The sequence below is a fragment of the Pinus tabuliformis genome, chromosome 8 (genome assembly GCF_031772625.1).
Source record: "Pinus tabuliformis cultivar Carrire ecotype Pingquan chromosome 8, CPIR1, whole genome shotgun sequence".
Taxonomy (NCBI): Eukaryota; Viridiplantae; Streptophyta; class Pinopsida; order Pinales; family Pinaceae; genus Pinus; species Pinus tabuliformis.
The window spans coordinates 1701619136-1701631516 of NC_142294.1; the positions used below are offsets into that span (position 1 = coordinate 1701619136).

The 12381-nt window shown below is 35.2% G+C and overlaps 1 protein-coding gene across 4 annotated transcripts; it reads right to left on the bottom strand.

Annotated features, from left to right (window-relative positions):
- Positions 1–264: 264 nt before the first annotated feature.
- Positions 265–9918, bottom strand: LOC149242801 (protein argonaute 16-like). Of its 4 annotated transcripts, XM_089374349.1 has the most exons (24): positions 9683–9918; positions 9332–9525; positions 8877–9167; positions 8361–8581; positions 7414–7620; positions 7130–7266; positions 6195–6292; positions 6005–6102; positions 5712–5886; positions 5477–5593; positions 5289–5396; positions 4585–4644; positions 4309–4422; positions 4064–4229; positions 3841–3956; positions 3601–3738; positions 2659–2789; positions 2411–2491; positions 1652–1715; positions 1424–1532; positions 1147–1220; positions 936–1030; positions 813–844; positions 265–704 (listed from the first exon to the last, which is right to left on the bottom strand). In XM_089374349.1, the coding sequence occupies exons 3-24, from the start codon at positions 9138–9140 to the stop codon at positions 523–525; spliced, it is 2787 nt and encodes a 928-aa protein (XP_089230475.1). In that variant the 5' UTR covers positions 9141–9167; positions 9332–9525; positions 9683–9918; the 3' UTR covers positions 265–522. The 4 variants fall into 4 exon arrangements, with proteins under 4 accessions (XP_089230475.1, XP_089230474.1, XP_089230473.1 ...); XM_089374348.1 differs by lacking the exons at positions 265–704; positions 813–844 and having other exon boundaries at positions 899–1030; positions 9724–9916; XM_089374347.1 differs by lacking the exons at positions 265–704; positions 813–844 and having other exon boundaries at positions 899–1030; positions 9332–9549; positions 9683–9916.
- Between the last annotated feature and the right edge of the window lie 2463 nt (positions 9919–12381).

Sequence of the window (12381 nt, forward strand, 5' to 3'; positions counted from 1 at the left end):
TAGTGTAGTATTTAAACACTTTAATCTAATTCAAGGTTTTATTATAAACTCTTTTTAAGCTCGTTGCGAAGTTCAGGAAAAAATACGTAATATGTCAACCTTTTTTCACATGAAATGAAATCCAAAAGAAAAAGAAATTCAGTCCAAATTAAAGGATTCATCTCGATTATGAACATTGTTGAAAGTAATTTAAAGACAAACATGTGGACATGGGCATTTTTCTTGCATTATTTATGGCACTTCTTGAAAAATAACAAATCATCATCCAAGAATTGTCACTCACCAATTGATCAACCCAGTAAGATTCACCTTACATCAAAATTTATTGTTCATGTATCATTAGTGATGTGCACTGTAAAATCAGATTTCACATCCCAAGGTTTTTGGACGGTTGGAGAGACTGGATTATAAAAGCATACATAGATGCAATTATAATTTCAGCTCTGCTGACAATTTCATCAGAGTATTGTTGTTTAAATGAATTAAATGCATGAATGGAGGGAAGAAAAAATTCTGTAAGATTCAGCAGAAGAACATTGTGTGGCAAACGTTTTGGTGCAGAGCAGGGAGCTCAGGGACATGTCCTCCAGATGCAGTTGACCCTTCACCTCTTCCTGATCGGGAAGCTGTTTCCGAAAGCTCAACTGCCTTCAGGAGTTGTTGCATCTGGGTTGCAGCTAGATGTGCATAATTTATTGGGGCAACTGCACATCATCAAACACATAATAATCAGACCAGATATAAATTTAACTACTGGCATTTCCATTGTAAACGAGAAACAAATTACAGTCCTTTGAAGATTAACACCCTACCTGAAGATATTGCCGTTGTACTCTTTTGATACCTGCAACGAAACAAATACATAGTTGAAGAGTCAAAACCTCAATAGTATTGGGTTGTAACATCAAATAAAACCATCAAGGATTGTTTCTTACACATAAGATAATACATGGACCAAACTCTGAAGATCGTCCACAGTAAAACTATTCTCATCAAGTAATACATGGTAATGAGTAGGCCGTGAAGTTCCCTACAACAGATAGTCATTCAATAAAATGTTAGGAAATTTCAACTTCCCAGGTTTGCATCCCACTAGTAAAGTTATGCTTAATTAATTACAGTATAACCATATCAAAGTATACTTACTATTGGGCCAGCTTGAGGACACAAGTAGAAATCAAAGTTTCTAGGATGACAAATCTGAGCATCTACAATAGTCCCTGCATCCAAAGGGAAGATAATTTGTAAATCTGTCTTCTTTTTCTAAATGCAAAAGAGCGCATCAAGTTTTCACATTAAGGTCAAGTCCGGAAGGGGTTTTGAACTCATGTGCAATAATGGTTCACGGCATAATTCATATTTGATGATGGATTTTAACAAAGTCGTATTTTATCCAAGTGATAAAATTTATAAAGAATATAACCTGGCTGCACATTGCCTTGACCAGTTGGGAACAGCTTTGTGTGGTGATTCTTCTGCGCAACAATCAATGTAACTTTGGGCCTATAACCATCCTCTATATCATTACATGCCTAGTGGATCAATAACCATTCACAGTTTTAGATGAATAATTTTAAACACAATAAACAAGATGAGAACTCTCAACCTGAAATTACACACTGAATGAACTGGGAAATAAGGATGGAATAACCTTGAGTATAGCCTGCAACTCAATATTCAAGACCTGGTCAAATTGCGATTCACTGACTCCATCTCTGCAATATTGACCACATTAGTGACTCCAAAATATTGTAAATACAAGATGACAGCATTGCTTGCTGATTTTCTCTCATCACAGCAAAGAGAAGAAAGTAAAAACAAACAACATCACTGAATGAAATAACCTGATCCCTTTTTGCCTTGCTAAACAATTTTCGTGTATATAATGTTTTACCATCAACTCTCACAGAATTTGGCAACAAAAACAAATATTGCATTGCGTTGAAGATTCATCTAAATAAAGTTAAACCAGTCTACTCCACATAGCAACAGATAAAGAAAGCAAGCCCTGCATTTTAGCAACTACTATTCACACTGACGCATGCTGCCAAAGATTTTCTCACATCATATCAAAGAGAAGTAATAAAGTAAAAACAAACGACAGCACTGAATGAAATAACTTGATGCCTTATTGCTTTGCTAAACAATTTTCGTTTATGTAATGCATTAGCTTCAACTCTGACAGAATTTGGCAACAAAAACAAATATTGCATTTTGTTAAAGATTCATCTAAGGTTAAACTAGTCTACTATCTTTTAGTCTGCATAGCAATATATAAAGAAAGCAAGCCCTGCATTTTAGTAACTACTATGCATGCTGCCACAGAAGTTACTCTCCTTAAGCTATGCAATTAAATTTAATAAACAAATAACACAAAAAGAACAAAATATATCTCACATTAACTGCATACCTGAAAATGATCATTTGTTGCGGCTTTCTTTCTACATTTGGTGGAGGATTGCATGTTTGGTAGAAATCTAGAAGTAGCTCTCTGCATAACCATGATAAAACAAATCTTTTTATGTTAAATTTATACCAATCATCTGACAAAGTCACTTTCATTCATATTACTATAAAGCCCTACTTCCTCCATTTATTTATTTGCAGGATACAATAATGTTGTCCAAATCATTGAAAAAAATGTAATCATGTGCTTACTTGATCATTCCGACATCCTTTCCTGTGGGCGATTGTTTGTGCAGAGCCTCAATCATCTCAACCTTAGGCGACTGTGTTCTCACTGAAGCTCTATACCTGGATATCAAGGGCCATTCCCGAGAGGCAACAACCTACCAACATATTTGTTTACGGAAATTAACAAAACATTTACAACTTGTATACTGCATATGGTATTTCTATTTGATAAACACACTGCAAATGACAATTACAATCAAACAACCAAACAAATAGAAAATCGAAACAAATTATCAATCAATTCTGAGAAGTTAAATAATTATAAGCACAGAGGAAAAGAAACAAATAATACATCTAGTAGCAAAGAGAAAGCATTCAATAACAATGGGTCCAAAAAGGACAAAACATGAGCAAATTGTGACGGACAGAAAGAGGACAAGTCACAAATAAAAATTCCAAGCAAACTAAGATTCAACTTGAGAAGATACATAGTTATAAATTTTTACAGTGGAAAAGAAAAAATATACAACTATAGAAAACTAGAACAAAAAACAACTAAGTCATGAAATAAGATGCTAGAATTACTACATACGTTTATCAAACATCAAGTCACAAATAAAAATTCCAAGCAAACTAAGATTCAACTTGAGAAGATACATAGTTATAAGTTTTTACAGTGGAAAAGAAAAAATATACAACCATAGAAAACCAGAACAAAAAACAACTAAGTCATGAATAAGATGCTAGAATTACTACATACGTTTATCAAACATCAAGTCACAGATAAAAATTCCAAGCAAACTAAGATTCAATTTGAGAAGATACATAGTTATAAGTTTTTACAGTGGAAAAGAAAAAATATACAACTATAGAAAACTAGAACAAAAAACAACTAAGTCATGAAATAAGATGCTAGAATTACTACATACGTTTATCAAACATCAATATATATTACAATTTACTTACAGCTGAAATTGAAGGTGAATCTGCATGCCCCGGAGAACCATGTGATACATCCATGCCAATAATAATTGTTGGTTTCAAAGATATCTTAGGTATCCTGTGCCCAAATTCCAAAGCTAAAACAGAGTTGAGGCCACCGAACTGAAAGACAAAACGATTGTTTAAAATACTATCGCATTAAAGCAAGGGACTTGCCTGGAAAGGAAATGGCATATCTAGGCAGCTTTAGGCGTAGGAGGTTACCTTTGCATTTATTTTTAATGCTACATTTGTTAAATACTGGTCATTAACCTTTTTAACAGGTGAAATGCACTGATTCACCACACCGAGGTCAGACAGGAACTTTTTCTTCCAAGGCCCTAAACAAGAAATAAAGGAAAAGATGTTACCAAGTCATAATAGCTACTAAACATCATAATAAGTAAAAACTAGAATATTTCATTGACATGAGAAATTATGAAATCACCATAAAGATCACTGGTCTTTCTCTCTGGCAAAATGCAGAGCAGAAACTCAGGCCGCTTTGGAAATCTAGACTTCAACTGATTTAGCATGATTTCCACCCTGTCAACTGGATTCCTCCTCTTGTCTTGTGGATTTTCCTCCACGATCCCCATACAGTTGGCCATTTCCTGAAGTAAGCATTCATTTAGGCAATGTTCCAACATGAAGCCCAACTGCAATTGTTCAATTCTTATGTAGAGAACGTACCATTCCTTTTCTTCTACAACATTGCTGAAGGTCACGTCCAATTTCATTTGAATGAGCTTTTGGAGAGAAATTAGCAATTGCCCATGCCTCAATTTTCACTGCTCGAATCATAGTCTGAAAACAGGGAGCTGGGACTGATAAGAGTTTAATTTGAAACCCAACAGCCCTAAACAATTTAAAAGACAAATACCTTATTGTTGAAGTTCCAATGACCATTTACAAGACAAAAGTTTAATTTGAAACCCAACAGCCCTAACCAATTTAAAAGACAAACACCTTATTGTTGAAGTTCCAACGACCATTTACTGGGGTCTCTTCCATCTGCCCAAATTTTAGCTGTTGGGAACCAATCAACAATTAATTGTTAGAGAGGAAATTGACATCCAATTAAAAGCAATATTGACAAACGTGGGACCTATAAAAGCGAAAAAAAAAACAAAAGAAGTTTCACAAATGATAAGAAGCTGAAGCACTAAACAAAAGCATACTGAAACGATAATATCAAAACATGCTTCCAGTTCCTCACATAAAATAACAGATGTATGGGGCCACTTCTAGCAAGCATTTTTCCTCCTCGGCTATGAATTCATAAATACAGATCTAACAAGTACTCGTAGCCTTCTTAACAAGACTCTGAATCCTTAAGCCAGAATGATGCAACAATGTTCTAACTATAAGCCAATAATAAAAGGTGAAATGTATAAAGCTCTGTTTCTAGTGCGTTATATTACTGTGAACAAGAGAATCAGTAGTTGAAAATATGGTGCAAAACTTAAAGATGACAACTAAACACTGTCATCTTAAAGTTTTTCACCATATTATAAACTACTGATTTAAGGCAACAATACTGGTATTCTTATTATCATAGAAAATCAGAGTGGCTCAAGTTTAGTTGTTATCTTATTGTAAACAAGAATCAGTAGTTTATAATATGTCATGGAAAACTTTAAGACGAAGGATAAAGTTTAACAGCGGCTTACCTTGGGTGGGTCAAGAACTCGACCCTCTAAAGCTACCAACTGTCTATCAACATTGATATTGCATGCCCTCAATAATGGGTCAGAGTTGTAATCATTGACTTGCATTGCCTGCATTGTTAAATATTATTGTTACTTTTTGTTTGTTATATAGAGGAAATTCAATCAACTCCAAACAAAAATATACTTGCCTTATTTAACACCTCCATTCGTTCATTTGGCTTTTGTCTGGATTGCTCCACAAGTGATGTGCGTTGTGCAGGAGAAAGGGCCTTTGTATATCTCTGGCCTGGAAGTATTTCACAAAGCTGACAATTAAAGAAAATGCACCCATTAAATATTCAATTCTTTCTTCTAGAGATTTTCAAATCAAAGCCTGTGTTAAAGAAACCATTGGATAATACATAGGAAGAGTATCATACTGACCTCTACTGGAAGATAATTGGGCCGTTTTTTCCTCCCTACATCTAAGCACGGAAGATCACCTGAATAGTCCAAAGGAGTTCGTTTTGTATTTACAAAATAATCGAACACCGTCACCTCCACTACTCTGGGAGGTGAATTTTCGTGTCTGCCTTCAGCTTTGACTTTCATTGGAAAACTATACACAGAAAGGCCCCAAGAAACCAATAACATTGATGAAAATGCCAAATATTAACGTGCTAAGATGTAACCCAAAAAAAGAAAAGACAGCAAGAGTAGAACACAAGGAATCATACAGTTGTTCTTTGCAGATTTTATCACTTAAACCGGAGATCTTAAACTCCATATTTGTGTGTACTGTTTTAATTCTTAGTCCTTTCAAAAACTGTTTTGCCTGCAAAAGAAAGAACAAGATTTTACAAGCCAACTGTTCAAAACTTTACAAGACAGTAATCCAAGTTTTTACATATTTTTTGGTGCATTTACCTTGCTCCAATTAATACTCCATGGATCGTTGACACCTTGATGGTCCAACAAAATATTAGTGACAGGACCCGCCTTGATAAGCATCGTTGTTGACACATCTGAACAATATGGGAATAAGACAGAAAACGGCAATGCATCTCATTATAGTGAACTGTAATGCAATTCTTGAAGGCAGCTAAAATTAAACGTCTTAATGATTAATATAATTAAAAACACCATGGTTAAGACCATCAATGTGTTATTTTAAGAACACTATCATTTAAGACTTCTTTTGGGAGTAGGCACGCCAAATCATTTACGCACATTTTAAATCAATATGACAAATCGAGTCATAACATTGACCTCCTACTATGGCAAAAATAGTATACATGTATCTAAAATGCCCATCAAAGATGGATGTTGACTAAGTTAGCGCTCGAGCATATTATTAAAAGACCATAAATTTCTAGAATTTTGAAGTAGTAGACTCACTAGACTGGCTCATTACTTAAGCCATTAAATTTGGGCACAATATTAATTTGAAAGTTACTAAACTAGGGTTGAAGAGTCTGGTTTACAAAACTAAGATATGGTTTTAGAATGCAAAGTTCTAGCAATTTGTAAAATATGAGATTTGAGCTATATGGAGTATTTCAATTTCTAATGTAATCATTTAACACAATGTACTTCTAAAGATCCATACTGTTTTTTGTATAATTATATACACATCATATTATGTGTATATATACAAGTGTGTGTGGATCTAGCATCTTATTCTAAACGAACAATTTAAATATTGTTTAGGGTGGCATTATCATTTCAAAATCATAATCTGTGAGGGAAATAAACATGTCAAATCACTGAGTACTGATATATTTGATAAAAGAGAATGGTTAGACTCACAAAATATTTGCACCAACGAAACACAAGCAGATAATTACAAATTGAACAGTTACCCATATTAAGAGAAAGCCCCTTCTGAGTAGGCCTGAAGCTAATATGATAGCCCCTGCATCCCGTTACACCTCCTCCTAGTTGAACCAATGGAGCAAAGCTCCAATGGAAGAAACTTTGCCTCACCAGTAAATAGCCTCTGCGAAAATAAAAAAACAACAGTATTTCAAAAACATATTCTACTGACCAATGAAAAGGGAATCACAAAAATATGTTGTAACGCAAAACATAGTACACGATCAAACCCTTCAATACATCAACCAAATAAAGATGAACAAGTTCATACTTCCTAGAGGCATGCTGCCTCAAAACAATGTCTAAAACCCTCAAAGCATCTTGGGCTTTATCAGAAATCTCTCCTCGTAGAACAGCATCCAGTGTTTTCATTGATATCTGCGCAGCTAAAGCAATTTCCACCTTGAATTTCTCTCCTCTTTCCTCTCTTCTCTTTTTCTTGCGGTCCATCTCACTAGGGCTTCCATCTCCAATAAGCCTTATTACATAAACATCAGAACAATCAAAATGAGCAAAGTTCTCAAGCACTAAATTGCCAGTCCCAACCTACCTGAAATCTTAACACTGCGGGGAAGAGAATAATGGCATTGAAAGCCTAAACTATGAAACTTGTTCATAAAAGAGTAACTATAAAGCTGAGTCTACAAATATTAAGCTATGACACCAAAACTCTGCACCAATGACACCCATCATTAATAGGGAATCCTAGACTTCGCACCTAACCCACTCATCATATGATAGTGAATCCTAAACCAGGAAAACTGAGCATTGGATCCTAAGTCATAAATGACAAATATAAAATCCCTAGCAAAAAATAATGCCAATAATCTTCAGCACTAAACCGTGAACCTCAAATCCTCATCCATACAAACATGAATCTTATATTTTCATTATCGAACAAAAGACAGCATGTAAAAATTACATCAACGGACCAAAGTTGGGCATGCAATCTGTCCATCTTCACACAGGCAAAGAGGGACCATCATTTCAAGAGAGCCTGTCTTCTCTAAAGAACCCCATCTAAGCTGTGATGTGGATTGTTACATATTGATTATCCCCAAACGAAATGGCTTAGGATCTCCATTACTGGAACTTTCAAACATAAATGCAGAACTACACAATAGAGGGGAAAAAAACCTGTACGCTAATCAGGCATAAGAAACTCAACATTATACGGTTTTAGATAACCACTAGTAACTAGGATTTAAAGACACTCACCTTTTTGAACTCCTTTCATCTTCAATTACGACCGTGCATTCAATAATGTTGCGAGAGAGAGGCCCAATGGTGAACATGCTCTTCTCTCCATCGTAAGCAAAATTTTTGCCATCCAGCTCAGTGTCACCATATACTTCTTTCACCTTATCCATAATTTTTCTGCACATGGCCTTGCTGACAACATCTCGTTCTTTACCATCACGTTCACCACTGATTGTGACCTGGAATAATAGGGAAAGTCATTTTAAGTTTCTTTACAATTTTGTTTCACAAGATAATTCACATAATCACTGCAAGATGCAGCGGATGAAGGTATCTATTCTGACAAATTAGACTTGGACTTGCGCCTAATGAAATAGCCCAATTGCATTAATGAAACTGTATCTGAAAGATTTGAACCTTAGTGGACAATGAAACACCCCTGTTTTAACATCAGTGATCAAACCAAGGTCCAGTTGACACCTCTTCATAAGGAAAGCAGAACATAGAAGCGTTAGAACAGTGGAATTTACTTACATTATAGTGGAATGAATCTTGGAGATTTCTGAAGCTCACTCTGAAGTGATTACAATACAGCCTTACTGGCCTACCAGCTTTACCTAGTCCAGGTCTGCTCATCGGAGACAAACGAGGCGTCTCAGAAACTTGTTGTGGTACCATGTGAGGAGGAAGAGGGGGTGGGGGTGGAAGCTTCACTTGTTGACGAGGGGGTGGGAGTGGCGGTGGGGGTGGGAGCTTCACTTGTTTACGACTAGGGCCTGGAACCTCCCTTCTCTCCATTGCACAGTAAGATTTTTGTGAACAAACCTGTTAAAAACATAATCACAAACTTTCTCAAAATCCTATCAGATTAAAGACCCATAATTAAAAATAAAATATAGCTAAATGCAAGAACAAAAGCAAACAAGCATGAAACTCAGAGATAACATTATCAAACACAAATCAAACAACTCTGAAAAGCACCACCACACCTATCAAAAAATAGCACCGATACACGTATTCCAGCAACACCAATACACCTCTAACAGAGGAATTTGAGGATAAAAGGCTCCCTGCAACTGTTATAACACCAGTAAACTATCCGAACACAGATAAAATAGAGCTCCCAGACCCAAAACTATAGAAGACCTTTTCCCCGTGCATGTAAAACCCAGCTCAACCGAATCTGCACAACGCGAAAAAAGACCTTCTAAACACGCAGTTAAAAATAAAACGAGAATACCTGCCCCAAAATAAGAACAAAAAATTTAGAACTCTGGTGCTCAGACCATGCCAAAGACACAAATTATAAAAAGAAAAAAGAAAAAGTACAGTAAACAAACCTCTTTGGACAAATAGATTTGAAGGATCGGAGATCCAATACCTGCGCAGAAAAGAAAATCACTGCACAAAACGCGATCTGTCAGTGAAAACTGACGCACCCAGGCAGTGTAGTGTTCAATATTTTTCGTTGGAACAGTGAGTGGAGAGCGTTTGGATCCCTCATCCTTATAAAACCATAATCGCGGTCACAAGGCCATAATTTCCACTACCCGGCCATGCAATAAACATGGTTATTTTTTTTTAAATATTGAAATATGTGCCCATGATTTTAACTGTTAGGTATTTGTGGATTAATGATGATGGTCGTTATAGTTATGGGTATTCGAATTAACAACCAGAATCATTCTGAGGTACACTTAGGGTGTCTTTGTTCTATGTGAACTTCAGATCGGTGGCCATTTATAGAATTACAGGTAGTGGGAAGGGGTTGGCTCGTGGAGGAGTGTATTGGGGGCGTTGTGAAGGTATAATCAAATAAGTCGGAAAAAATATTCTGAAAAAGATCATTAAGTATACCTTAAAAAAACCATTTAGTAAGTTAGATTAAGTCATTTAAATTTTTTTTGGAAACCCTGGAATACATTTTTTTACCATAAGTGGAGCCAACTTCTCTTCCTCATTGTTTCAACAAAAAGTTTAGAAAATTGTTTCAACAAAAAGTTTAGAAAATATTTTTAAAAACTTTAAGTTTAAGTTTAAGCGATGAATTTTTCAGTGGCTTAGTCTAATTTATGAGTTCCAACAAAAAAAATTTAGTAAATATTTTTAAAAACTCAAGTTTACTTTGTTTAACCTATAGAATTGAGTGAATAAGTGCTCCAGGGGTGATGAAATGGTCTAGAATTGAGTGTTCCAGGGATTTTTTCAGGGCGTAGTCTAACTTATAGATTGAAATGGTCTAGAATTTGAGTGCTCCAGGTATTTTTCAGGGGCGTAGTCTAATTTATAGATGAAATTGTCTAGAATTAGATAGATGAAATTGTCTAGAATTCGAGTGCTCCAGGTATTTTTCAGGGGCTGTAGTCTAACTTATAGATTGAAATGGTCTAGAATTTGAGTGCTCCAGGGATTTTTTCAGGGGCGTAGCCTAACTTATAGATTGAAATGGTCTAGAATTTGAGTGTTCCAGGGATTTTTTCAGGGGCGTAGTCTAACTTATAGATTGAAATTGTCTAGAATTTGAGTGCTCCAAGTATTTATAGATGAAAATGTCTTAGATGAAATGGTTTTTTTCACGGCATTTTTTCTTTTTAACCAAAAACTGACATAGATTTTTAAAAACTTGAGTTTAAATTGTTTACTCTGTAGAATTCAACTGCCCTAACTTAAGTTTAAGTTATTTACTCTGTAGAATTCAACTGCCCTAGGGTTTCATGTGCTAATCTATTTATGCATTTGAAAATGTATTTTAAACAACAAAAAATTACATTGCCCTAGGGGATTTTTAGGTGCCAAACTATTTATGCATTCAAAAATGTATTTTAAACAACAAAAAATTACATTCTAGAAGGTCTTTTTTCAGTGTTTGGGTTTCATGTGCTAATCTATTTATGCATTCAAAAATGTATTTTGAACAACAAAAAAATACATTGCGCGAGGGTTTTTCGGGTGCTAATCTATTTATGCATTCAAAAATGTATTTTAAACAACAAAAATTTACATTCTAGAAGGTCTTTTTTCTGAGAGTGTTTCAAGTGCTAATATATTTATGCATTCAAAAATGTATTTTAAACAACAGAAAATTACATTCCAAAAGGTTTTTTTACTGGCAAAAAAAAGAACTTCTGCACAACAACGTGAAAAAAGGCTATTTAGTCTATAACTTAGATTACCTTTTTGAGGGTGGTGAATCCAATTGTATTCAAAAATATATCTTAAATAACAAAAAATTCACAATCTTTCTTGAAATTGTATTGTTGATTCTAATAAAAAAGATTATGGCCTTCCTGGTTTGGTCGATGGGTAGATCCCTTTGGGTTTATCTCCTTAGATTTTCCTGTAGATGTAGCAGCTTCAGATAGATCCCTTTGAATTGATAAGTTTCTCTTCTCGTGAATGTAGCAGCAACTAGCAGCCCTATTGATAAGCCTGAATCGCAGCTAGAAGCCCTCGGGTAGATCCCTTCGAATTGATAAGCCTGAATAGTAGCGAGAAGCCCTCGGGTAGATCCCTTGGAATTGATAAGCCTGAATAAGGTAGGAGCTAGCAGCCCCCAGGTATCCATTAGATTGATAAGCGTGAATAATGTAGCAGCTAGCAACCCCCGGGTAGATCCCTTCGAATAGATCCCCCGGGTAGATCCCTTAGAATTGATAAGCGTGAATGAATAATGTGGCAGCTAACAACCCTTAATAGATCCCTTTGAATTGGTAAGCCTGAATAATGTAGCAGCTAGCAAGCCCTTCGTAGATCCCTTCGAATTGATAAACCTGAATAATGTAGCAGCTAGCAACCCCCTAGTAGATCCCTTCGAATTGATAAACCTAAATTTTCTCGTGAAGCATGAATAATGTAGCAACTAGCAACCTCTGGGTAGATAATTGATAAACCTGCATTTTCTCGTGAATGTATCAACGACCCAATATCCATGAACTTTTATATATATATAATTCTTTGATTGGTTAGATTTTCTAATTTTTTTAATCTAAATTTATTATATTAATGATATTTATTTTTTAATCTAAATTTATTATATTAA